The following is a 25,163-nucleotide window of genomic DNA, read 5'->3' on the forward strand; positions in this document are numbered from 1 at the left end:
GCAGGGACATACACACATGCACATCATACTCACAAAACTTTAAACGATGAGATCCTGGGCCTCTTCTCTGCCTCTTGAGAACTCAAAATCTTCCCTACCCCTAATGCTTTAGTTACCTAACTTTGAAGAACACTTACAAATCTGCATTTGAGTCTATTTCTCTCTCTTCTCCACGCCCCATCTCTCTGTGTGTGTGTGTGTGTATGTTTGCACAGAATTTAATAGTAGAGGTACTTTCCTTGTGTTGGTCAGAATTTTCTTTTCATTTTATCTTTATTTATGCACTTTACATCCTGCTCACTGCCCCTCCTCTTAGTCACCCCCTCCAACAACCCTTCCTCCCCTCCCCCTTTCTCCTTGTCCTCTGAGAGGATGGAGACTCCCTAGATATCCACACCCTCCGCCCCATCCTGGCACATCAAGTCTCTGTGAGGCTAGATACATCCTCTCCCACTGAGACCAAACAAGGCAGTGTAGCTAGAAGACCATATCCCACAGACAGGGGATAGTTCCCCCCAACCACTGCCCCCACAGCTCGTTGTTCAGGACCCATATGCCCACATGAAGGCCAAACTGCATATCTGCTACATCTGTGTGGAGAAGCCTAGGTCCAGCCCGTGTATGCCTTTTGGTTGGTGGTTCAGTCTCTGGGACCTCCCAAGGGTCCAGGTTAGTTGACATTGTTGGTCTTCCTGTGGAGTTCCTATCTCCTTCAGGGCCCGAAATCCTTCCCCCAACTCTTCCATAAGATTCCCCAAGCTCATGCATGTATGCACTCACTTATAAGAAGATATTAGTCATAAAATACAGAATCTCCATTCTACACATTCCACAGACCCAAAGAAGCTAAACAAGAAGGAAGGCCCAAGCGAATCTCACTCAGAAGGGGGAATAAAATAGTCATAGGAGGCAGAGGGAGGGAGAGAATTGGGTGGGAGAAAGGATGGGGAGGAGAATGTGAGGGGAAGGGGTCTGGATTAGGGGTGCGGAGGGATGAGGAGAGGGCCAAATCGCCATGAAAATGAATGGAAGTCTGCAACTGAGGTGGGGGCATCTAGGGGATGTGACAGAGACCTGGGATAGGGGAAGCCCTCAAGAATCAAGGAGGGTGACCTTAGCTGAGACTCACAGCAGTGGGGATATGGAGCCTGAAGAGGCCACCTACTGTGGACAGGCAGGAACCCCAGGGGAGTGACAGGGACACCCATCCACTCACAAAACTTTCAACCTCAAATTTATCTTGTCTACAAGAAATGCAGAAACGGGCAATGGAGCAGAGACTGAGAGAATGGCCAACCAATAACTGGACCAACTTGAGATCTATTCCATGGACAAGCACCGATCCCTGACACTATTAATGATACTACTCTGTTATGCTTGCAGACAGGAGTCTGGCATGGCTGTGCTGAGAGGCTCCACCCAACAGCTGACTCAGGTGGATGCAGAGACCCACAGCCAAATAGTAGTCTCCTATTTCTAGTTATAAATCAAAATCTTACTTCCCCCTTGCCTGCTATGTCTGAGACGAATTCTCAAGTCAACTCACTTGCCTTCCTTTTGCAAGCTTTCTCTTTAAGTTAGTTAGGCTGTTTTGGTGGAGATCACAAACTGTGTTGCAGATGCAAATGACAAAAACACATAGAAAAACAAAGAAAACAAGCAAAAGCAACAGTCGTCCTTTATGACTGTTTGCCTTAGCCCCCACAACCACCCCTCCTAAATTCTACCTCAACTTTCCTGTAAGTCCAGGGGCACAGGACAGTCAGTAGATGCTAGCCTAGCATGCACAAAGCCCTGGGCTGTCCCCAGCACCATATAAACCAGATGTAGTGGCACACATCTATAACTCCAGCTGGTCCTCAACTACAGAGCAACTTCCAGGCCAGCCTGGGGTACAGGACATCCTGTCTCGGGTCCTCAACTACAGAGCAACTTCCAGGCCAGCCTGGGGTACAGGACATCCTGTCTCAGGTCCTCAACTACAGAGCAACTTCCAGGCCAGCCTGGGGTACAGGACATCCTGTCTCAGGTCCTCAACTACAGAGCAACTTCCAGGCCAGCCTGGGGTACAGGACATCCTGTCTCAGGTCCTCAACTACAGAGCAACTTCCAGGCCAGCCTGGGGTACAGGACATCCTGTCTCAGGTCCAACACAGGTCACGAGCGCCAAGACTTTGGATTCTGGATGTCATACAAAAGCTGTTGCGTCTTCCAGTGATTACCTCTTCTCTATAAAGTGAGTGGCTTGTTTTATTTGTTTCTCTTGAAAGAAGAGTCCCTTCATATTGCCCAGGTGGTCTTGAACTTCTAGTCCTCCCACCTCAGCCTCTCAAGTTGCTTAGAGTTGCAGGTATTACAAAATGAATTTAATAGCAGCGCTTATCTTATGAGATGTTGGAGAGGCTAAATAAAGTAACATACCAGAAAAGTGTCTGGCATAAACTTAAATATTAGTAATTAATTTTAGTATTGATGCAACAGTATTGTCAAAAGTTATCCTTTGATAATGCAACTGGGAAACATTAAGAAACTTTAAAAACACAGAGACAGGCACGTCCTTAGAATTTGTTGGCCACCCAGCCTAGATGAATGTGTGAGTTCCAGGTTCAATGAGGGACCTTGTTTCAAAAGATGGGGAGTGATTGAGGACAATCAACATCAACCCCTGGCCTTGGCATGCACCTGCATATACACTCACAAAAGCACGCCTCTCCCTCCCTTCCCTCCTCCACCCGCACACACACAAACAACGAAAAACACATAGTAAGTTTAAGAACTCCAGGACAGCATGGGCTAAGACTCTGCCTCAAAAACCCCACAAAACTGACTGTATTGGAGGCCATAGGAGTATATTATAGTTGATCTTAACATCAGCTGGGATCCTAACTGCTTTGATTGTTGTAGCAGTACAGGTAGGAAGGGCACGGGAGAAGGAAGACTGCACCTTTGTTCCTTGGCCTTCCCTCCTGCAGTGTGTGGTTGGTTAATAGCAGTCCAGCTGGTGCTGCTGCCGCCACCTCCTTCCCTGCTATGAGAACCAGTTTCTAAGCTTTCATTGTGACCTAGGATCGGCAGCTCTACAGCCATTTTAGATGTCTGGGTTCAAACAGGACCACTGAGACATCCAGCCCTGCCCCAGTGGGGACAGCCATTGTAGACTGGGCTGACTGCTGAGACACCCAGCCTCAAGGACCAGGTAATCACTAGGTTGATGGTTCTCAGGAGTGACCTCCATGACCTCATCCTCTGACCCTGAAAGCCCCAATGAACTGTTCCTTCTCTAAGGAAGGCTGAGACATGGTCATACTCCCGCACTGCAGCAGTAGAATAGTAACTAAGAGGATGGATAAATGGTTAACAACAACAATCTATTATTCCCTTCCCAAATGGTATTATCAATGTATTATCCCTTCCCAAATAAGTAATAACAACAATGTATTATTCCCCTTCCAAATGAGTAATAACAACAATGTATTATTTCCTTCTCAAAGACTGAAGAGTGGACACAGAGCCTGGGCTTACCTTGTTCTTTTCATCTTGAATAATCTCTAGCAGCTGGTTTATATAACCATCTTCAATGCATCTTTGACCTGCTAACTGAAAGAGGCCAAAATCTTCTTCTTTAAAATCATGCTCTTCTAGGATTTGCTGTAAACAATAAAAAATTCACACAGATGCAAATATAGATTTAATATAAATGACTTCCTGATTTTATCTCTAGGAAAAAAACTGAAATCTTAAATTGTAGCAAAAATGAACATGTTACAGAGATTGTACTGGCTAGTTTTGTGTCAACTTGACACAGCTGGAGTTATCACAGAGAAAGGAGCTTCCATTAAGGAAATGCCCATGAGATACAACTGTAAGGCATTTTCTCAATTAGTGATCAAGGGGGAAAGGCCCCTTGTGGGTGGTACCATCTCTGGGCTGGTAGGTAGTCTTGGTTCTATAAGAGAGCAGGCTGAGCAAGCCAGGGGAAGCAAGCCAGTAAAGAACATCCCTCCATGGCCTCTGCATCAGCTCCTGCTTCCTGACCTGTTTGAGTTCCAGTCCTGACTTCCTTAGTGATAAACAGCAGTATGGAATTGTAAGCTGAATAAACCCTTTCCTCCCCAACTTGCTTCTTGGTCATGATGTTTGTGCAGGAATAGAAACCCTGACTAAGACAAATTGGTACCAACATAGTGGGGTATTCCTGTGACAACCTGACCTTGTTTTGGGGAGGACTGTGGAAGGACTTTGGAACTTTGGGCTTGAAGATCCATTCGTTGTTAAGAGCTCTGTCAGATGTTGTGTAGGAGCTTGGAAGATAATGTTGAGAACAGTGCAGAAGATGTAGGTCTGGCTTGTGAAATTTCAGAGGGAAAATTAAAGCCTCTTTTCAGGGCCACTGCTGTTTTTGATTGTGAAGATTCTGTAGTTCTGGTTAGCTGGGGCTGAAGAATCAGCTGTGATTAACAAGATACCAGAACTACTAAAGCAAAAACTTTGCATTACTGGGACTATTGATGCTGGTTAGCTGGAGCTAAGAAATTAGCAGTGATTAAAAAGAGACCAGCATCTTTGAGGTGACATCTTCTGGGAAGTGTTTTCTGAAAGCACAAAGATGCTGTGTTCCAGAGATGGCCAAGGTTGTACTCCTGCTGCAGCGGGACTTGGTAATATGTAAGGGTCACCCAGGTGGTACTGGTTTTGAAGGCATGAAGGGGTCACACAGAGCAGCTGAGGCGTGGCACTGTGAGAGGCCATGGAAGGCCATTGGTGAAGGTGCAGCCTCAGTTGCAATTGACGGCCCAGGACTGAAGGGGTCATGCAGTGTTTTGGAGATGCCAGTACCATGAGATGACCACCAAGAGCAGCAGCAGTGGAGTACAGGCATCTGGAGCCTAGAGGATGACGCGTGTGCTTCAAAGGGCATGGCTGGAGAAGTGACCCAAGCCCTTGGAGGAGCCCAGAAGATCTTGAGTTGGATCCCAGACATTGGATGGTTGGAGATTGATTTTTGTTTTTGACTGTGACTGTGCCCTGATATTTTCCCTCTTAAAGGAAGAAACTATTTTAGTGGAGCCCACAGTTAAGAGACTTTTAATTGTAAAAAGACTTTGGATTTTAAAAGAGATGGATATCTTAAAGAGATTGAAATTTTAAGAATATGTAAAGACTTTGAGACGTTTAAAGTTATTTAGACCTTGGGGATGAATAAGAATGCAAGGGTTGAGGCTTACTAGTGATGTGTTTGTGTGTCAAGTTGACAAGGGGTCAATTGTACTGGCTCGTTGTGTCAACTTGACACAGCTGGAGTTATCACAGAGAAAGGAACTTCAGTTGAGGAAATGCCTCCATGAGATCCAACTGTAAGGCATTTTCTCAATTAGTGATCAAGGGGGAAAGGCCCCTTGTGAGTGGGACCATCTCTGGGCTGGTAGTCTTGGTTCTATAAGAGAGCAGGCTGAGCAAGCCAGGGGAAGCCAGTAAAGAACATCCCTCCATGGCTTCTGCATCAGCTCCTGCTTTCTGACCTGCTTGACTTCCAGTCCTGACTTCCTTGGTGATTAACTGCAGTATGGAAGTATAAGCCGAATAAACCCTTTCCTCCCCAACTTGTTTCTTGGTCATGATGTTTGTGCAGGAATAGAAACCCTGACTAAGACACAGATAAAAATTAGAATTATCCTAATATTTTAATGATTGGCTTTATTCATTTTGGCTTTTGAGACGGGCTCTCATGAGGAGGCTTAGGCTGACCTGGAAATTTCAGGTCCTCTTGTCACAGCTCCTGACTGCTGTCTATAAGCATGAATCAGTATGGCTTAAGGAGTGATCTTGAACCTACTGTACCAGAGAAACTTATGAAAACAATAAGAAATTTAAAATTAAAGACTACTGGGACTAGAGAAATGGTTTGGTAGATAAGAGCAAATACTATCCTTGCAGAGGACCTGAGTTCAATTCCCAGCACCCAGATCAGGTGGCTCACAACCACCTGTAACTCCAGCTCTGAGTGGTCCTAACGCTACGGCTTCCATGCCAGGCACTTATACTCATATATACCCCCTACCAACACACATAAACAGACATGTACATGATTTAATATGCTTTTAAATACAATTTACTAACGTTTACCTTCATACATATGCATGTGCCTGATGCCCATTGTGGGCCAGAACAGGGCCTGGGTTTTGAGAAATGAACCCAGGTCCTCCGCAAGAACAAGTGCTCTTAACCACTGAACCATCTCTCTAGCCCCTTATGCCCCTTGTGAGCGAGGGTCTCTCTCTCTCTCTCCATAGCCCAAGCTGTCCTGGAAATTTACCATGTAAACCAGGCCAGCCTCAAAATCAGAGACCCCTCTGCCTTTGCCTCCCAAAAGTACTAGGATTGAAAGTCACCACCACCATCATCATTATCATCTAATCTACTTTCCTGATTTTTTGATATTTACAAGTCAAAAAAGAAGAAGCAGAATTTAGTTAAGATAAATAACATGAGTGACCACAAAGTAAAGATACTCTATGCCCTTCCCATATATTTAAAGGTGTTTTCGGAGAAGTACTTACACATCTTTTTATTATGCTCTGAAGTTCCTCCACAGCCATTCCTAATTATTTTCCTAATTTTGATGCTGTAATGAACTAATACAAAAAAACCCAGTTAATTGTGTGATACCATGTAAATTATGTTTCATAAACCGTTTCATTCTGAATTATTAGACAACAAACACAATGTAAAGTTTTATAGGTTAACTGCTATTACTGAACGTTACTGTGTTAGCCTAATGAAGCATTTTTAAAAGCCCCTGATATAATGCCTAAAGAAAGTAATTTTTAAAGAATGACGAGTAAAAAAATAAAAAGAGCCCTAGAAAGAACTACTAGAAAAGCCTTTGTTTAAAAGGAAAACAAAAATCCAAATTGTGGACCTGGAATGAAAAATCTAATCATTAAGTAATTTTTTTAAATGTCCCATTGACAAAAACTGGAATCCAACATAATTAAGTCACCCAAAGAAGTTGAAGATTCCGATGCCGCCCACCCCATTCTCCACAGGATCTCCCTCCTCACATAAACAATCGTCAGTGAGATCACCGAGTATCACGAAAAGGAGGCCAGCAGCGAAGGTCCTTGCCCCGCAGGCGCGAACAGGAAAATCACACCCTACCGCGCCTGGCTGAGGCGAAGGGAGGCCATTTCTCCCTGCTCCTGCAGGGCAGGGTGTCCAGGCTCCAGCACCTCCAGAGGCCGAGCAGGAGAGCCGCGTGCGGCGCAGGTCCTGTTCGGCGAGCCCGATCCGCCCGACCCAGCATGTCTACCTACCCGCCGATCCACGCGCCTGCCTCTTGCCCTCCTCCTCCTTCTCCACTTCAGGTAGCGCAGGCCGCACTCCTGGCCCCGCCCCCGGACCGGACCCTCCCCCTCCGCCGCTCGCCCCGCCCCGCCCTGGGCCCGCCCCCTCCGCCGCTCGCCCCGCCCTCCCTGGGCCCGCCCCCAGCCCGGTTCCGGGCGAAGCGTGAGGAGGTAGATGTGCTGTCCCGACCCCCTCTTCTGACCGCATTTCCCCATGGCTGACTCTGCCGTACCTTGCTCTCTAGGCCCAAGTACCCGGGCTTCCAGCACCCACCGAGATGCTACCGGTACGAACAAGAGCCACCGTCCCAGGCTGGGACCCTGAGACCTTGGTTTGAGTACCACGCACGCGCGGGCCTCTTTCTGAGGCTGCGCCGGGGAGAGCGAGAACTCCGGGTGGATGAGGCCCAGAGCTTCCCAACGCAGGCTGTCCTAGTGCCTTCGGGGGAGGAATCCCACACTCTTACACAGGGGTTTTAGGATCTACCCGTACGTGGGAACAAGTGGCCAAGGCAGGTGGTGGTCAGTTGCCTTGAACCTTGGATTGCTTTGATATCTGGTCTCTGAGGTCTCAGACTCCTCTCTTTAGGCAAGGGAACAAACATTTGGGAGACTGAGCAATGTTTATTCTAAAGGAACCCAGTTTAGAGAGTGTTTTAAAAGCACTTGATTAAAGCGCATCCGATGAGAAAGAGTCCTCGAAGAGACTGCCGTCATGAAAATGTAAAATGTAATTAATTTACAGAAACAATTGAATTTGCTTCCTGTTTAGCCCCCCCTTTTGTTTTTGTTTTTCTGGGGGGGGGGTTGTTTTTCTTTTTTTGTACACATCGAAGTTGGAAATGAGATGTGTGAGAGAAAAGGAAATGGTGCCTACAGTGTGATATTTGGGGACTACTCTGCTACATCAAATGCATTGGCACTTGACTTTTCTCTCTTCAATTGTAGGTACTAAACAGACCCGAGCCCTGAAACGAGGAGATGCATCTAAAAGGTAGAACCACGTGGGCATCTGCATTTCACTTTGCTTTTATCTCATTAATTCAATCTGATTTGGTTTTTTTTTTCTTTTCTTTTTTTTTTTCTTTTCTTTTTTTTTTTTTTTTTTTTCTTTTTTCTTTTTGGTTTTGGTTTTTTTGTTTTGATGTTCTGTTTTCTGATCTTGCAATCTGGGAATTGAACTTAAAGACTTTGTACATTCTAATGAAGCTCTTTGTCTAATTTACCGAGCTATACTCCAGCCCAAATAGTTTAAAAGCATAGTGCATACCTTTCTTGAGAAAATACTGAAGACTCAGGAAGCACTGTCGATTCTCACGTAAGACTGCTCTGTCCTTCAGCTGTAGGAAAACCAATGTGGAGGCTTAGGCTGTTGGAAACTATCATGAACACCTGTAGAAAGTTCTGGGGACATAGTTCCTGAATTAACCAATCTTTCCCATTTCTTCAGGTACACTATTACTGTTGTATGTGCCAAGCTCGCTGAAGCAGGTTCTTTCTTTATCACTTCAAGGCACCTTTTGTCTTCTGGGTTTTTTGTTCTGTTGTTGTTTTGTTTTTCTTTTCTTTTTTCTTTCTTTTCTTTCTTTCCTTCTTCCTTCCTTTCTTTCTTTCCCCTCCCCCCCCCCTTTGGTTTTTCGAGACAGGGTTTCTCTGTATAGCCCTGGCTGTCCTGGAACTCACTCTGTAGACCAGGCTGGCCTCAAACTCAGAAATCCGCCTGCCTCTGCCTCCCAAGTGCTGGGATTAAAACCGTTCTCCACCACTGCCCGTTTTTTTGTTTTCTTTTATTTTGTTTTTGTCTTCTTTGTAACGTTAAATAGGAACTTAAAAACAAACCAACCAAAAGCATCCTTTACAGTTTAGAGCTTCCAAAAAGTCATGGCCTCTCGTGTCACAGAGGAGATAGCTAGAGCAAAACTCATCTGAAGAGACTAACATTCATCACTTCAGGACTCACCGACTCTTCTTGCAAGATAATTTCCAAATACAAGATCGTCTGTATTTGAGTTAGGCCCTTAGGATGTGTTGTTGAACAAGTCGGTTTTGCTCACAAGAACTGAGCTTCCACTTCCGTATCACTGCTCATCACGGAAGGACAGTCAGGTCAGGAACTCACGCAGGGCAGGAACCTTGGGGCAGGAGCCGATGCAGATACCATGGAGGAGTGCTCCTTACGGGCTTGTTGAGCATGGCTTGCTCAGCCTGCTTTCATACAGCATAAGCCCTAGGATAACATCATCCACAAATGGGCTGGGTCCTTCCCATCAATCACTAAGAAAATGCTCTTTAGGCTTGCCTGTAGCTAGAACTCATAGAGGCATTCTTTTTTTTTTTTTTAATTAAATATTTTCTTTATTTACATTTCAAATCCTATCCCGAAAGTTCTCTATACCCTCCCCCCACCCTGCTCCCCTACCCACCCACTCCCACTTCTTGGCCCTGGCATTCCCCTGTACTGGGGAATATAAAGTTTGCAAGACCAAGGGGCCTCTTTGCCCAATGATGGCTGACTAGGACATCTTCTGCTATATATGCAGCTAAAGACATGAGCTCTCATAGAGGCATTCTTAAGGTTCCCTCCTCTCCAGTGACATTAGTGTGTGTCAGTTTGATGTAAAACTGCCAGGACAACATTATTGACTGCCATCATTTGTGACAGACAGAGAACATAGTAAGGTACTGTAGATATCTGTCAGTCAGGAGAATGGTTAAACAGTCAGTGTGCTTGATAATTGGAGCCAGCAAATTGTATATAAATCTTAGTACATGACATCACCTTTATTGATGGGCATAAAGTGAGAAAAATTATTTTTCATGAAGCTTTTCGTATTTAATATAAAGACCTGTAATGTAATCTGTGTTCATATCTTTTTACTTTCTTTGATACAAAAGTGGTCTTTATGGAGTTAGTGGTTATAGCTCAGTAGTAGAGTGCTTGCTTAGCATGTACGAGGCCCTGGGTTCTAGCCCCGGTATCTTAAAGTAACAATAAAATGATCTTGATGGGATAAAAATAGGTGTTTGGTTGCAAACTTCTCACTTTCATGTATTTTGCAAAAAAGAATTGTTGGTGAATCTGTACCAGAGTCCCAAGTTATGGGGGTTGGGAGGGGACATATTGCTCTAGGCAAAGAACGAGAGTCTAAAGTCTCAAAAGTTAATGAAGGTTCCTACCTTCACGTGAACACATGAAAGTTTCTAGGTTCCAGATGTGAGAGAGAAGGGTAAGACCTGGTGACCAACAGAGGTAGTTCTGGTAGGTCCCAACCTAGAAGAAGAGCGAGTAAGTCACCACAGCACTGTATCCTGAGCGTGACAGTGAATCTCCCTTCTGTGCTTCTGTCCTATTCTGGTTGACTGGGCCTGTTGTGGGACCTGGACATGGTGTCTGTTCTTGGTGTGCAGCTCAGTGAGGCTGTTTCCTGAGATAGCTTCGATTTTTGCCTTCCGTGTGTGTGTGTGTGTTGGGGGAGAGGGGGGGACAGAGCACTGATGGGACCCGTGGTGGCTATGGCAAGGGTTCCTCGACTGCATTTCACATATCAGGATAGTTATTTAGTAGGACTTTATAATGAAGGTGAGAAAATGCTGCTCTTCTTTTCAGACATAACTGTTCTAGTAAGCTGAGCTACCACAACTAGGCTGTTGACAATTTTTTGAGTGAAAGAAAAGTAGAAATCATCTCTTCACCCTTCATTCTGTTTACTTATGTGACAGAGAAAAAAAATTTTTTTTACTATGTATGGCAAAACTACAAAAGGAAAATTTATATATATAAATTTTGTTATAAAATTTATATATATACTCTTTTTTAAAAATATAACTTCATTTTATGTAGTTCACACTTGCCTTAGACTCTGAATCTTCCCACTGCCTCCTCCCAAGTGTGTAACTGTGGCATGTACCACCATGTCCTGCCCAGCCCTCCTCTACTGGAGTCTATAAGTGTTTCCTTGTTCTCTGAGCCTAGAAGTAAGTCCTCGTGGCCAGCTTCCATGTACACACTGGGAAGACCAAAAAGTATTGGATCAGAGGTGGAGAGTTAAAAGCTCATTTATTGGCAAAATAGTAGGCCACTAGGTGGCTTTTAAAGCACGGAGTGTTGAAGGTAGGAGAAGTCTTGAATTGGGTTAACTTTCTCATTAAAATTTCAGGCAAGCAGAACTGGAAGCTGCTATACAAAGGAAGGTGGAGTTTGAAAGGAAAGCTGTGCGCATCGTAGAGCAGCTCTTAGAGGAGAACATCACAGAAGAATTCCTGAAGGAGTGTGTACGTGTTCAATGGTCAGACTACCAGATTTAAAATAGAATATCTATATTTAAAGATTTATTTGTGTATATGAGTATTGTACTTGCTGATTTTGTTTGTTGACTTGACAGACAAAGGACCAGAGGAAACAGAACAGGTAAGTCAAAGAAGAAAAGGAAAAAGCCTCAGCTGAGGACACGCCTCCATGCAGAGGACCTAGCCCACAGTGGGTGGCTCCATCCCTGGGCTCTAGTCCTGGGTTCTACAAAAAAAGCAGGCTGAGCAAGCCAGGGGAAGCAAGCCAGGGGAAGCAAGCCAGTAAGCAGCACTCCTCCATGGCCTCTGCATCAGCTCCTGCCTCCAAGTTCCAGCCCTGCTTGACTTCCTGTCATGACTTCCTTTGGTGATGATCAACAATGTGGAAGTACAAGCAGAATAAACCATTTTCTTCCCAGTTTGCTTTTTGGCCATGGTGTTTCATCACAGAACTGATAACCCTGACTAACAAAAATAGACAAGCTGATGCCATAGTGGTGTATTTGCTATGGCAGACATGGTTTGGGGAGGATTGTGGAAGGACTTTGGAACTTTGGGCAAGAAAAAGCCATTGAGAGCTGAGAGCTCAGTGGATGATCTTTGGGAGCTTGGAAGATAAGAATGTTGAAAACAGTGCAGACAGTGAGGCCTGGCTTGTGAAGTTTTAAGACTCTGGCCGTTTGCTATTTTGGATTAAGATTCTGTGGTTCCGGTTAGGTGGGGCTAAAGAACCAGCTGTGATTTAACAAGAGCTCAGAACTACTAAATTGAAGCCTTTGCTTTGCTGGGATACTTGATGCTGGTCAGCTGGAGCTGAGAAATTAGCAGTGATCAAGAAGAGACCAACATTATTGAGATAAAAATCTTCTGGGAAGTGTTTCCTGAGAGCACAGGGAAGCTGTGTTCCATAGGTGACCATGGTTGTACCTTGTACTGGCAGCCAGAGTCACCCAGGTGGTACTGCTTTTGAAGACATGAAGGGATCATGAAGAACAGCTGAGGTTTGGCACTGTGCGACGCCAGGAAAAGCCATCGGTGAAGGTGCAACCCAAGACTGAAAGGATCATGCAAAGAAGTTGAGGAAGAGAGCCATGAGGGACTATTGGTGAAAGTGCATCTCAGTTGCAGTAGAAGACCCCAGTGTTTCAGAGATGCCAGTACTGTGGGAAGACTACCATGGGACAGCAACAGCAGTGGAGTGGAGCCAGCCTGAAGGCAAGCAGTATGTGCTACAGAGTGCAGAGCTGGAGAAATGACCCAAGCCCTTTGGAGGAGTACAGAAGACTGTGAGTGGATCCCAGACATTGGACATGACCAAATAGGAAAAGGCTTATTCTGCCTGCACTTTCATATTGCTGCTCATCACCAAATGAGTCAGGACAGAAACTCAAGCAGGGCAGGAACCAAGAGGCAGAAGCCTATACAGAGGTCATGGAGGAGTGCTGCTTATTGGCTTGCTCAGCCTGCTTTCTTGTAGAACCAAGACCACAGCACAGGGATGGCTCCACCCATGGTAGTTACCATATGTCAGCTCAGCCATCTTTTCAAAGTGTTTAAAGTAACAATGTTACCGTATGTATGTCAGACCCTTCTTGATGTCAGTTCCTTCCTGTGCTCCCAGAGCTCTCACAGTCTGTTGGGAAATGCCCTCTTGTTTCTCCCCAGGGCATGTTCATCACACCAGCTCACTACAGCGACGTTGTGGATGAGCGGTCCATCATCAAACTCTGTGGCTATCCTTTGTGTCAGAAGAAGCTAGGGGTTGTAAGTACTTTCCTTTAAAGTATATTTATTAATTCTTACAAAACATCACAGAGTAGTAAGTTAAGCCTGTGGTCATGAACTAATAATAACTTGGATTGACCAAAAGTATTAATTGTAAATGACTTAATTGTATATAACATAAAGTTTGTGTTCCTTAACTAAATTCTTTTGTAAATTGTACTTTATTTTTCTTTAGATCCCGAAACAGAAATATCGAATTTCTACTAAAACCAATAAAGTCTATGATATTACTGAAAGGAAGGTAAGTTCAGAGCTATTGAAAGTGGCAGTTAATTTTTAAATGAAATTGTACAAAACTTTAATTTTTTTACTTTAAAATTTGTCTGTTAGAAAATAGCTATATTTACAGGTTGTTTCTGTTAAAAGCTAAGGTACTAAGAAAATTTCTTGCTTGAGCTTTAATAAGACTTGAAGCTGGGTGTGGCAGAGACCGGAGAGTCAAGGGTTAGATTTATTCTCGGCCCTGCAGCAAGTTTGAGGCTTCTCTGGGCTACCTCTCTAGCTCAAAAATGATTTGAACATTTGAAAACATGAATACATGCTAGTATAAATGCAGACAAGTAAGCCGTGGTGACAGGGATGAGCCAGGAGCAGACTGATCACACATATGAACCCTGCATGTCATAGGAGGGATGGGTTTGAGCAGCTAGAGGCAGCACAGTTAGTCATCCTGATAAAAAAACGTGAGAACTGCTTATCCCAGCAAAAGCAGGTTTGAGAAAGGCAGGGCAGACCTCTCTCAAAACTTGGGCAGAAAAGTAGACCATATATGGAAAGCTGGTAAACTTTCTTATATTAAATTTAGAGATTTTGTCCATTATAAATGAACAAGAGAAAGATGTAAAGTTGTATTTTCTAAAAGTTGATAGCTAGAAAGTGTAGTCTAAGAGGAAGGCAACGTAATGGAAACTTTTATATACTAAATACAAATGGTTAATGAACATTCAAAAACGCATTCAGTCTTTTCAGTAATTGGAGAAAAAGCCACTCTAAACACAGTGAGTTCGTTGTACAACTCACAAAGATGAGAATGAAGGCTAGTACATCCACCTTTAGAGCCTGTTTTGGAATCTGTTTCACACCATGAAGTGGAAGAAGGCTGGGGTTCAAACCCAGAGCCTCTTACATACTAGAAGGGCTCACTAATGCTAAGTACAGTTACAAGCCCAAAAATGTATCACATTCTTCATGAACAAGCCTTCATATTCTTTGTTATATGCCTTGAAAAAATTGCTGAGCTATGTGTACCAGGGTAAATGTATAAAAATATTGATAACTATAAAATATAGGCATAGAGTAGAATGATATTCTGAGTTTAAAAAGAAGGTAAGTGTTATAGGAACTTTGAAGACATCAAGTGCAGAAAACTAACCCAAAAGGACAAAGACTGCATAACCGACTCACACAAGGTTCCTAAAGTAATAATTTTTATAGCAGAATGAAGCTTATCAAAGAAGGTAGGAATAAAATGTTACTGTTTCATGGGTGTTATTTCAGTTTTGTGCTCTGAGAAGAATTCCAAAGATATATACTGAAGAGTTGTACAACAATGTGAACTTATGTCATTGAATGTACACTAAAACATAGTGATATGGCCGGGCGTGGTGGCGCACGCCTTTAATCCCAGCACTCGGGAGGCAGAGGCAGGCGGATTTCTGAGTTCAAGGTCAGCCTGGTCTACAGAGTGAGTTCCAGGACAGCCAGGGCTATACAGAGAAACCCTGTCTCAAAAAACCAAAAAAAAAAAAAAAAAAAAAAAAACCATAGTGATGAGTAACAGGTGTGTGGCATTGCCTCTGTCCCAGCTCCCGAGAGGCCAGGGCAAAAGAACTTAGAGTTTGAAGCCCACTGGGCTACACAGCAACCCTCTGTCTCAAAAGAAAAAAAAAAAAAAGGATTAAGAGAGCAAACTTTGTATGTATTTTAAAAGGAGATATCTCAGGAGTTTAATGCCATGTGTTCACAACCTCAGCACTGGAGGTTGGAGACAGGCAGACCCTGATGGCTCACTAGCCAGTCAACTGAGCCAAAAGTGGAAGCTCAGAATTCAGTGAGAGAGACCCAGTCTAAAAACCATGAGGAGATGAGTAATTGAATAGCACACCCTGTTACCCTCCAGCCGCAGAGGTGAGTGCTCACACAGACACATAGGTACTGCTTGTGTACATGAGTGCACACACAGATACACATGCCATGTTGGGCGCCACCTGTTGTGGGAAATATTAAAAACGTCAACCCACCATGTCTCTTGCCCTGCTAGTCCGTATTCCTGCTCTAGTACCAGTACTGGTGGGCCACAACACTATGTCCTCATGACCACGTGGAAAAGATGTACCATATGCATGCCGGGCGTGTGTATACACATACATGCCCTTGTATACAAATTAGACAATTAAAAAAGTGAAAGTATTAAATGTAGTCTTTAAAAACCATTTTTTATTAAGGTTATTGTTGTGGCTCACACTGAAATTCCAATACTTGGTTAGCTGAGGCAGTAGGATGCCACAAATTCACAAATTCAAAGCCAACCTGAGTTACACTGTGAGTTTTGGGCCATCCCAGAGTACAAAGTGAGATCCCATCTCAAAAAAAAAAAAAAAAAAAAAAAAAGCTTACAGCATTTACATGGTAGCAAAAACGTCAAACTGTTCAGTTGTACATAAGTAAAGAATACCGTATACCAACTGTGTGGAACACATTTGCTTTCTGTGGCAGTGGGGTGGAACTCAGGGCCTTGCAGATGCCACACAAGAGGTCTGCCTCCTGTGTCCCAGCTCCAGAATGTTGCACAGTGAAAGTAAATACATGAGAACCTGGGAGAATTGTAGAAACGAGAACAAACAACCATACCCCACTTGAATCAAGCTCAAAAATGTCAATGCTGCCTATTTTACAGGGATATGCATATAGGTGCTATACAGGGATAGGTGTGTGAGTGTTCTGCATAGAGATATGCAGGTAGGTGCTATATAGGATAAGCAGTTAGGTGCTGTATATATAACCCGGTAGGTAATTGCCAAAAGGAGTGGTGAAGAGGAACTTCTGATATGCTTACCTCTGGAGAACAGGGAAGGTGATGCAGTTGGCAGAGGCACATGAACGCCATCAAAGCTGCAGTCCTTTACTCTCCATCTCGTGTGGTAGAAGCCCATTCTTCAGGGTTTCTCTTATTCTTTGATGTACACATTCATGTTCACTGCGTGTAGGTTATATTTCAAAATAAAAAGATAATGAATTAACTTTAGATTTTTCTTTTCAGTCTTTCTGCAGCAATTTTTGTTACAGAGCATCTAAATTTTTTGAAACACAGATTCCCAAAACTCCAGTATGGGTTCGAGAGGAAGAGAGGTAATTAAATCTATATCTTGTTTATTCTGGTTGTAAGTGACCTTTCTGCTTTTGACATAGGCTGGGAGTGGGAGTAGTTGTCTGTAGACTGTTATCATTTTATACACGTTAGCTGTGGGTAAATAGTTATATCTTAAGCATAGTAGTTAAGGATTTTTAAATAGAAAGTCTTACATTCAAATATGTTTTCTCTAATGTACTTTTAATCACAAAATCATTCTGGCTCTTGCTTTGCCAAGAGTGTCGGTGAATCCTGCTAATGTTACAATCTTGAATTAAAATATTAACTTTCTTCAGAATACTAGCTCTTCGAATCTGGCCGAACTCACTTTGCTGCTATGATAACACACTTACAGTAACTGCAGTATCCTGAGTTTAAAGAAAGCCAATAAAAAAAGTACCTTTTTGCTAAAATGTTTGTGGTCATCATAGGGCTTTTGCCTCAGGAAATAATTAAACACTTGCAGTATTGTACTGATGCAGAATTTGAAGAAATGTATTAATATCGTGAGTGAGTATGGGAGTGTAGTAGCAAAAACAACAGTTGTTGTCATTATTAAAGTAAATTGTGGGCTGGCGAGATGGCTCAGCGGGTAAGAGCACCAACTGCTCTTCCAAAGGTCCTGAGTTCAAATCCCAGAAACCACATGGTGGCTCACAACCACCTGTAATGAGATGTGATACCCTCTTCTGGTGTGTCTGAAGACAGCTACAGTGTGCTTATGTATAATAATAAATAAATCTTTGGGCTGGAGCGAGCAGGGACTGAGCAAGCCGAGTTGGCCGGAGCGAGCAGAGGTCCTAAAAATTCCCAACAACCACATGAAGGCTCACAACCATCTGTACAGCTACAGTGTACTCACATACATAAATAAATCTTTAAAAATAAATAAATAAATAAATAAATAAATAAAGTAAATTGTATAGAAACTCAGACAAAGGCATAATGAGGTTAGTGTCTTCCTGAAGGATATAAAGAGATGGCACAAGCCCTGTTATTTGTGGTCAGACAGTGAAGATGGGTGCTAAGTCCAGTGACTTAGGTGTGAAGAGATGCAGTTGTCTCAGAACAGGCAAAACATGCAAGACTGTATTTTAAGGTCACCGCTCTAAATTCTACCAGCTCATTGACTGTGATGACAGAACTGTTGATAGCATATTCCTTTGTTATCCTTCCTATTCGAAACCTATCCACCAATCTTTGGCCTTAAACTGAATGTAATAAAGACTAAATTGATCATTTTACCACTATCTGTAAGATTTCTTTTTTAGAAGAATAAAAAACAGCATTGTTCTAGGTGAATGGGGGCTCACACTTTTTTTTTCATTAATTTGTTTATTCATTTTACATCTTGATCATAGCTCCCCCTTTCAGCTCCTCCAGCTCCCACCCTCACACATCTCTGCCCCCATTATCCATTCCCCTTCTTCTCAGAGATGGGGAAGCCCCCTTGGGTACTCTCCTGCCCTAACATCAAGTTGAAGCAAGACTAGGCACATCCTCTCCCACTGAGGCCCAACCAGGCAGTCCAGGTAGGGGAAGGGGATCCAGTGGCAGGCAACAGTGTCAGAGACAGCCCTGCTCCAATTGTTAGGGGACCCACAGGAAGACCAAGCTGTATATCTGCTTCAAATGTATAGGGGGCCTAGGTCCAGGCCCATCATGCTCTTTGGTTAGTGTTTCTGTTGTAGCTTGTCAAAAGACCTCACTCACACAAAGACCACAGAGACTTCCATCATTGCAAAATGCATGAGGATTTTACTTATCTAACATGTTGGGGAACCCTCTCTCAGCACGCAGGCCGGAGGAGAGACCCAGAACAAAGAAAGAACACACTTTTTATACCTTTGTAAGGGCCAGATATAGGCACCAAGGTAGTTTGACTTATTTTAATTGGTATAGCCAATAACCTTTTTGGACATTGGTTGGTTTGTATAGGGTGACTCTTATTTTGTCTGTCCTTGTGGTTTTTTAGAGTGAGATGGGGCAGGGGGATTGTTAATCTTATTTTTGACCTTTAAAACTGTGTTTCTATATTTGTTTAGTCAGCCAGCTTTTTATCTAGCTCTGTACTTGGCCTGCTAGTACAGTTTAGAAAGTTCTTTTGAAGGGGGAAGGTACGGGGCGGGGGGGGGGGTAGTCTTGAATTCATTTTTGATATTAGATTTCAGTCTCTTGCCCCATGCCCAGGTTAGTTCACTTGCTAGATCTTGTGTCCTTGACCTCTCTGGCTTGCTCAGTCTTTTTCCCTACTCTTCCACAAGACTCTCTGAGCTCTGCTTGATGTTTGGCTGTGGGTCTCTGCATCTGCTGCTGAATGAAGCTTCTCAGGACACAGTTGTGCTGGGCTCCTGTCTGAAGTATCATTAATAGTGTCAGGGGCTGGCTCTCTCCAATAGGGTGGGGCTCAAGTTGGGCCAGTCATTGGTTGGCCGTTCCCTCAGTCTCTGGTCCATCTTTATCTTTTTGCATCTAATAGGTAGGACATTCTGGGTTGAAGATTTGTGGGGACATTAATGGGAACCCACACTTTTTGATCTTGTCACTGTCTTGTGCTTCGCTGTTTCTCTCAGCAGAACTGCTGCCACTGAGATGATCCCAGCAATGCCGCACGTTACACTTCCACTAAGTAACACCAGTGGGCTTGCGTTATCCTTGTCTTTGATTTACAAACACATCTTCTCTACTTAGCATCCTTATATCTACTTCAAAACCATTTACCTAACCACACATGATCGTGCATGCCTGCAATCCCCACACTCATGTGAAGAAGCAGGGTTTGAGGAGGCAGAGCTCAAGGTGATCCTTATCTGTATAGTCAACTCCAGACCAGCCTGGTGGACATGAGGCGCTGTCCTAACAAAAGAGAGAGAGGGAGAAGCGAAGGCTTTACCAAACAAGCTATCCTGCCAGCTCTTCTCCTCAGACATAGTTACTGGCACTTAACTAATCTTTTCCTAAATCTCACCCCTCTGTGCTCAGAATATCTACTTTTCCTAAGATCTTGAAGCCTTGATCTATGTCACTTTATGTTTGTGGTCATTAGCCTTTCTTACATTTTTAGTGGAGGCAGAAAGATGAAAGAAAATAGCCCTTTATTCCTCTAATCTAGACAAATGCCATTAATTTACAGAGTATGCAATATTCACTTAGTATCTGGGAAGACGCATGCATGCACATGTTTATTCATGTCACGGTATATGTACCTGACAAGACTCATCCATGCACATGTATATTCGTGTCATGGTATATGTACCTGGCAACACATTCACACATATCCATATTCATGTCATCGTATATGTACTGGCAAGACAATGCATACATATGTATACTCATGTCACTATATATGTGCCTGGCAGGACACATTCATATACATGCATATTCATGTGTACATGTAAATCTCAACCTGTGAATTTAACTGTAATTGAGATAACAGAATAAATACATGAGTGAAGCAATAGTTAATAACCTAAGTGTGTGTAAGATAAATTTCGTGACATTACTTAATGACAAACTGTAAACGAAAGAAAAACTGAGAGGAGTCGGTTGGGGTACTGCGCTCACTCGCTGCAGTGACCCTCGCCTGCCGTTGTTTCACCTTCTATTTTTTCAGTTCCCAACATTCACTGTAATCTGAACATATTAGTAGAAGATTCCAGAAATAATTTTTAAGTTTTAAATTGTAAACCACTCTGAATAGTACAAGAAAAGTCTCAGACCATGTTGCTCCTCCTTGCTCGTCCAGGGCATGATTCATTTTTCCAAAGTCATCACACTGTGCACATGTTCACCTGCCAGTCACTTAGTCACACAGGAAGAGCATGGTATAGTGAGGTTTGGTACCATTCCTGATTTTAGGCATCAGCTTTGGAGTCTTAGGGGTGTCTCTCATGCATTAGAGGGCACTACTGTATGTCATGGGAATACCAGATCATAATAGGCAAGAAATGCCAGGCTGAGTTTGGTGTAGGAAGGCGCTCTCAGGGATTTGTCTTGCAGTGCTGAGGGTTGAACTTGTGGCCTTTTGCATGCTAATCAAGGGCCCAACAAAGGTGTTTTGGGTTTTTTTGGGTTTTTTTTTTTGTTTTGTTTTTTGGTTTTTTTTAGCAGACCCTGATCTGCATTGTTCTTCATGATGAATTGAAAGAGAATCACAAAAGCTTAAAGGATCCATAGAGTCAGTCTACTCCCTTTGTTAAGCAACCTTTCAAAAATTGAGCATATTTTATAAGCTAATGATGGCTTCTGAGTGAGGTCAGAATTCTTCTCATTGTAGTCAGCGTGATTAATGGAAATTGTGAAGGCTCAGTCTACAAATACATTTTCTTGTTGATATCATGTAACCAGAGCCTCTGCTCTTGCTGGTTTTAGGACATCTTTGGATGAGACAGTGCTGCCTTTAATCTGTAGTGTGGCTGTGCTGTTACCCAGTAAGTCCACTAGAGGGCACTGGTGTCACTGAACCGGTTTTCTAATGCATTTCAGAATAGCAGTCCTTAGTGTTTATTGTAGAGATTTTTATTTTAAGTCAAAAACATAAATTGCATGACAGTGATTTAATAGTCAATTTAAAATAAAAATTTTAAATCCATTTCAAGTAAAAATACATTATTGCAATGAATTATAAACTTTTAAATTAATACATCTTATAATCTGACATATACATATAACTTTAAAAACAGTCATTAAATGTCTATTTTCTGCCATTTTTGTGTCATACTGATCACGTGTCTTGTTGTCACCCGCTGTTTGAAGAGCAGTTTTATTTACTCCAGCTCAGGGTTTCAGTAATGCTATTAGAAAACCATTTCTTAGCCCCAGACTATGGTTCCTCATTTGTAAAAGTAGAAGTTTGCATTTGTTTTAGTCACATTCTGTTTAATGATCAGCATGAGCCTGGATAGACTTGAGCTGTCTTGTTATAAGCAAGAATCAAATTCTTAATTGTGATTTAAGAATTAAAATTAACTAGAATGCTTTTGTTTATAAAGATGAAGGTTGATGGAGGACTGGGTCAAAGTTCTAAATGAGAAGAAAAGCCAGGGGTATTTTTAAATGTGTTTTAACCCTGACACATCATGGTCTTATATACTAATAGGAAACAGAATATTAAATTTGACCCAATTTGATCTCAAATAGATTATTGTGAATATGAGGATACATTTATTAGATTTTAAAATCCCCAAGTTTACTATTTCTCTTCCTGATATATTAGAGTTGGGAAGAGTCATAATTATAGGGAAAAAAGTATCTAAAATTAAAATGCACTCTTAAGTACTGGGGGATGGTGCTTACAAAAATGTCTCCTGATAGTCTGCCAGAGGCAAAACCCCGAGTTAAAGCTGTGTGGTTCATAATGTGTGATGTGTCTCACACTGGGACTTAGAAACTGCTCACGAGGCTGGTGGCCACAAACAGACCACATACAGTTCTGGTGCCGAAATACTGTGCTTTGTAGATAGTCTGTGGTTGCATTATAAATCCTGTATGGTTTTGTAAATGTAGAGTCTGACAGACCTGGGAAGACAAAAGTTTCTAGAATTATGTGCTAAATCTAAATAAGGAAGGACACACGTTGAAAAGCAAATTTTGTTTTTAAAAAATCAATGCTGACAGAGCTAAAAGCATCATGTGGCCTAGAGTTGGGGATTTTTCAGTAGCAGTTGTAAGCAGTAAACATGCACAATCTCAGGGTGGAAGCCAAAGCGTCCGAGGAACAGGTTTTATAACCTCCTCCTCCTCCTCCTGAGCATACACCCCTGCTGTCGGAGCAGAGGAAAAAGAGTTCAGTGTGTTCAAATACACTTGAGTCTTACCGCAAGGAGCACTGTTGTGTTGATGCAAGTGATACACAAATATACAAACATATCTACATGAGGTTTGGGGCATAGATTAGTTCTGTTTTAGATTCACTTTGCTAAAATTTAAGTTAAGCTTCTAGAGCCAGGTACGATTGGCAGCATTGAGAAGGCAGGAGGATAAGGAATTGAAAGGTCATTCTCCAGTACATTGTGAGTTCAAAGCTAAATCATGCCTCTAATTCCAAAATATAAATACAATTACATTAATCAACTAACTTTCACTTTAGTGCAAATATGAGAATGCCTTTATGAACCACCATTTTGAAAGCATTCTTTAAGTAGGACAGTTGCTGGTTTGTGTTTTCTAACTGTGCTTTCAGAATTATCACCAGAGCAACATAAACTTGGAAGAAGATACTCAGCATAGAGAGAAATAGCCATCTTAACACAAAAGATAACTTTAGCTTTATCCAAGAAAGAATTGAAGGATGATGTATTCTGTCTTGTTCTCTGCAAGACTGCACATAACAATGTCAGTTGTAGTGTAGGTACCATTCCTCATTTCACAGGTTAGGGACCAACAAAGGTGTTAGTCACTCAGGGTATCAGCTGGTGTCAAGGTTGAGAAGGACAGTAAGATTTGTAAAGTACGTTCAGAGCCTGCAAGCAGAACATACCAAAAGTGATGTCCTTGGGGTTTGGTTTCTGATTTTTTTGTTTTTGTTTTTGAGGGGGTTGTGGTTGTTGTTGTATTTGTTTTTCTCACACCAGAGGCAACATGAGATGGAAAGAGCTCAGAATGTGAAATGAGGCCTAAGAGCCAAGAGGAACCAGGAGCCAGACCAGGCACTTTCTCCTTTAAGGTGTGCATGTATCACAGCACTTAGGACATGGAAGAAACTAGTACCTGTCTAACACACAGTTGCTCATCACTCCTGCCATCAGAAACAATCAGACACAGCAGTGTGAGCCTGTGGTCCCCACTGCTAAAGGCTGAGGCAAAAAGGTCAGTTGAGACCTGAAGTTAAAGACCAACTTGACCAACATAATGTGATCCCCTTTCAAAAAAAATCCGTACAGTGAAAGTTGGCCAGCTTGACACAAAATTTTCTATGAAATGTGTCTGTAATTGCATGTGTATGATATATGCACATGTGGGTGTTACATGCTTGTGTGTGATACATATATGTGTGTAATGTGTGCATGTGTGTGATGTGTGTGTGACATGCATGTATGCAATATATGTATGTGTACAGCATGCATAGGTGGTATGTGTGTGTGTGATATATGCTTGTGTGTGGTATGTGATATATGCATATATGTGATATACACATGTATGTATATTGGGTATTCTGCTCTATTATTCTGCACCTTATTCCCTTGGAACAGGGTTTGAACATGGAGCCAGGCTGACAGCCAGCAAGCTGTAGCATAGCACCCCTCCTGTCTCTGACCCACAGTGGGGGTTATGTCTAAGCACATAGCTATACCCAGCTTTTACATGGGATTTATGCTTTTATCTTCATGCTAGTATAAGCCCTTTTACCCTTTGAGTCATGTCTGCAGCCCCCAGTAGGACAACTTTATCATGGCCACTAGCCCATTGTGGGCAGCACCACCCTCTGGTTGGGATCCTGGACTGTGTAAGAGTAGAGAAGACTCGCTGAGCACTAACTAGAGATGAGCAAGCAGAGGTCCATGTGCTCATTCTCCTCCTGCTCGTGACGGGGGATGTGTCCTTAAGTGTCTGCCTTGACTTCCACAGTGATGGAGTAATCACATCATAGTAACCTGTAATTGTGAGCCAAATAGTCATTTCTATCCTAAGTTAACTTTTGTCAGGGTGTTTATCAACGGCAACAGGAATGAAACTAGGGCACCCTACAAGCCTGCTGACCTGAGTTGGATTCTCGGAGTCCATGTGAAGGTAGAAGGAGAAAATTGACTCCACAGTGTTGCCTGTGCCCTCCACACATGCACTGTGGCACGTGGACACCCACACACCACACCATATATATATATATGTATATATATATATATGCTGTATATATATGTGTGTGTATATATATATATATATATATATATATATATATATATATATACTGTATGTATGTGTATGTGTATATATATGTGTGTGTGTGTGTGTGTGTGTATATATATATATATACTGTATGTATGTGTATATATATGTGTGTGTATGTATGTATATGTGTGTATGTGTGTATATGTATATGTATGTATATATATATATATATATAAATTTTAGCATATTAGCCAGAAAGCCTGTTGTGCTAGGGTTACTACTGTTATGATTAAACACTATAACCAAAAGCTACTCATGGAGAAAATGCTTTGTTTATTTGGCTTACATCGCACCAATGTTAGTTATTCCATTGAGGAAGGCAAAGCAGGAATTCAAACGTGAGTCGAGCAGGGGCCCTACAGGGTGCTACTTACTGGCTCGATGCTCATGGCTTGCTAGCCTGTTCTTAGAACCCAGGATCACCAACTCAAGGATGGTCCTACCCACAATGGCCTGGGCCTCTCCTATCAACCACTAATTAAGAAAACATACAGGCTTGTTTTCAGCCTTATCTT

The 25,163-nt window shown here is 42.6% G+C and overlaps 2 protein-coding genes across 22 annotated transcripts in view; one reads left to right on the forward strand and one right to left on the reverse strand.

Moving 5' to 3' along the window:
* Glmn (glomulin, FKBP associated protein) overlaps nucleotides 1-7,658 on the reverse strand; it is a 48,927-nt gene extending 41,269 nt beyond the window's left edge. For 2 of the 8 annotated variants that reach the window (XR_001784631.2, XM_011249410.3), the window contains exons 1-3: nucleotides 7,314-7,411; nucleotides 6,558-6,632; nucleotides 3,523-3,648 (exon numbers count right to left, since the gene is read on the reverse strand). Coding sequence is in view for 4 of the 8 variants with exons in the window: in XM_006534800.4 (XP_006534863.1) it covers nucleotides 3,523-3,648; nucleotides 6,558-6,596 (165 nt within the window). In the remaining 4 variants the exon portion in view is untranslated. Of the gene's footprint in view, nucleotides 1-3,522; nucleotides 3,649-6,557; nucleotides 6,633-7,061; nucleotides 7,412-7,576 lie in introns of those variants that run through there. The other 6 variants (NM_001161739.1, NM_133248.2, XM_017320694.2 and 3 more) reach the window with 5 other exon arrangements.
* Rpap2 (RNA polymerase II associated protein 2) overlaps nucleotides 7,143-25,163 on the forward strand; it is a 64,481-nt gene continuing 46,460 nt past the window's right edge. For 3 of the 14 annotated variants that reach the window (NM_144911.3, NM_001163461.2, NM_001289570.1), the window contains exons 1-6: nucleotides 7,466-7,630; nucleotides 8,292-8,337; nucleotides 11,501-11,615; nucleotides 13,296-13,394; nucleotides 13,591-13,656; nucleotides 16,675-16,763. In NM_144911.3, coding sequence (NP_659160.2) covers nucleotides 7,558-7,630; nucleotides 8,292-8,337; nucleotides 11,501-11,615; nucleotides 13,296-13,394; nucleotides 13,591-13,656; nucleotides 16,675-16,763 — 488 coding nt within the window. In that variant the 5' untranslated portion in view covers nucleotides 7,466-7,557. Of the gene's footprint in view, nucleotides 7,365-7,449; nucleotides 7,631-7,655; nucleotides 8,074-8,291; nucleotides 8,338-11,500; nucleotides 11,630-11,725; nucleotides 11,752-13,063; nucleotides 13,395-13,590; nucleotides 13,657-16,674; nucleotides 16,764-25,163 lie in introns of those variants that run through there. The other 11 variants (NM_001359918.1, NM_001163462.2, XM_030254408.1 and 8 more) reach the window with 10 other exon arrangements.

This window comes from Mus musculus, chromosome 5 (assembly GCF_000001635.26).
Source record: "Mus musculus strain C57BL/6J chromosome 5, GRCm38.p6 C57BL/6J".
Taxonomy (NCBI): domain Eukaryota; kingdom Metazoa; phylum Chordata; class Mammalia; order Rodentia; family Muridae; genus Mus; species Mus musculus.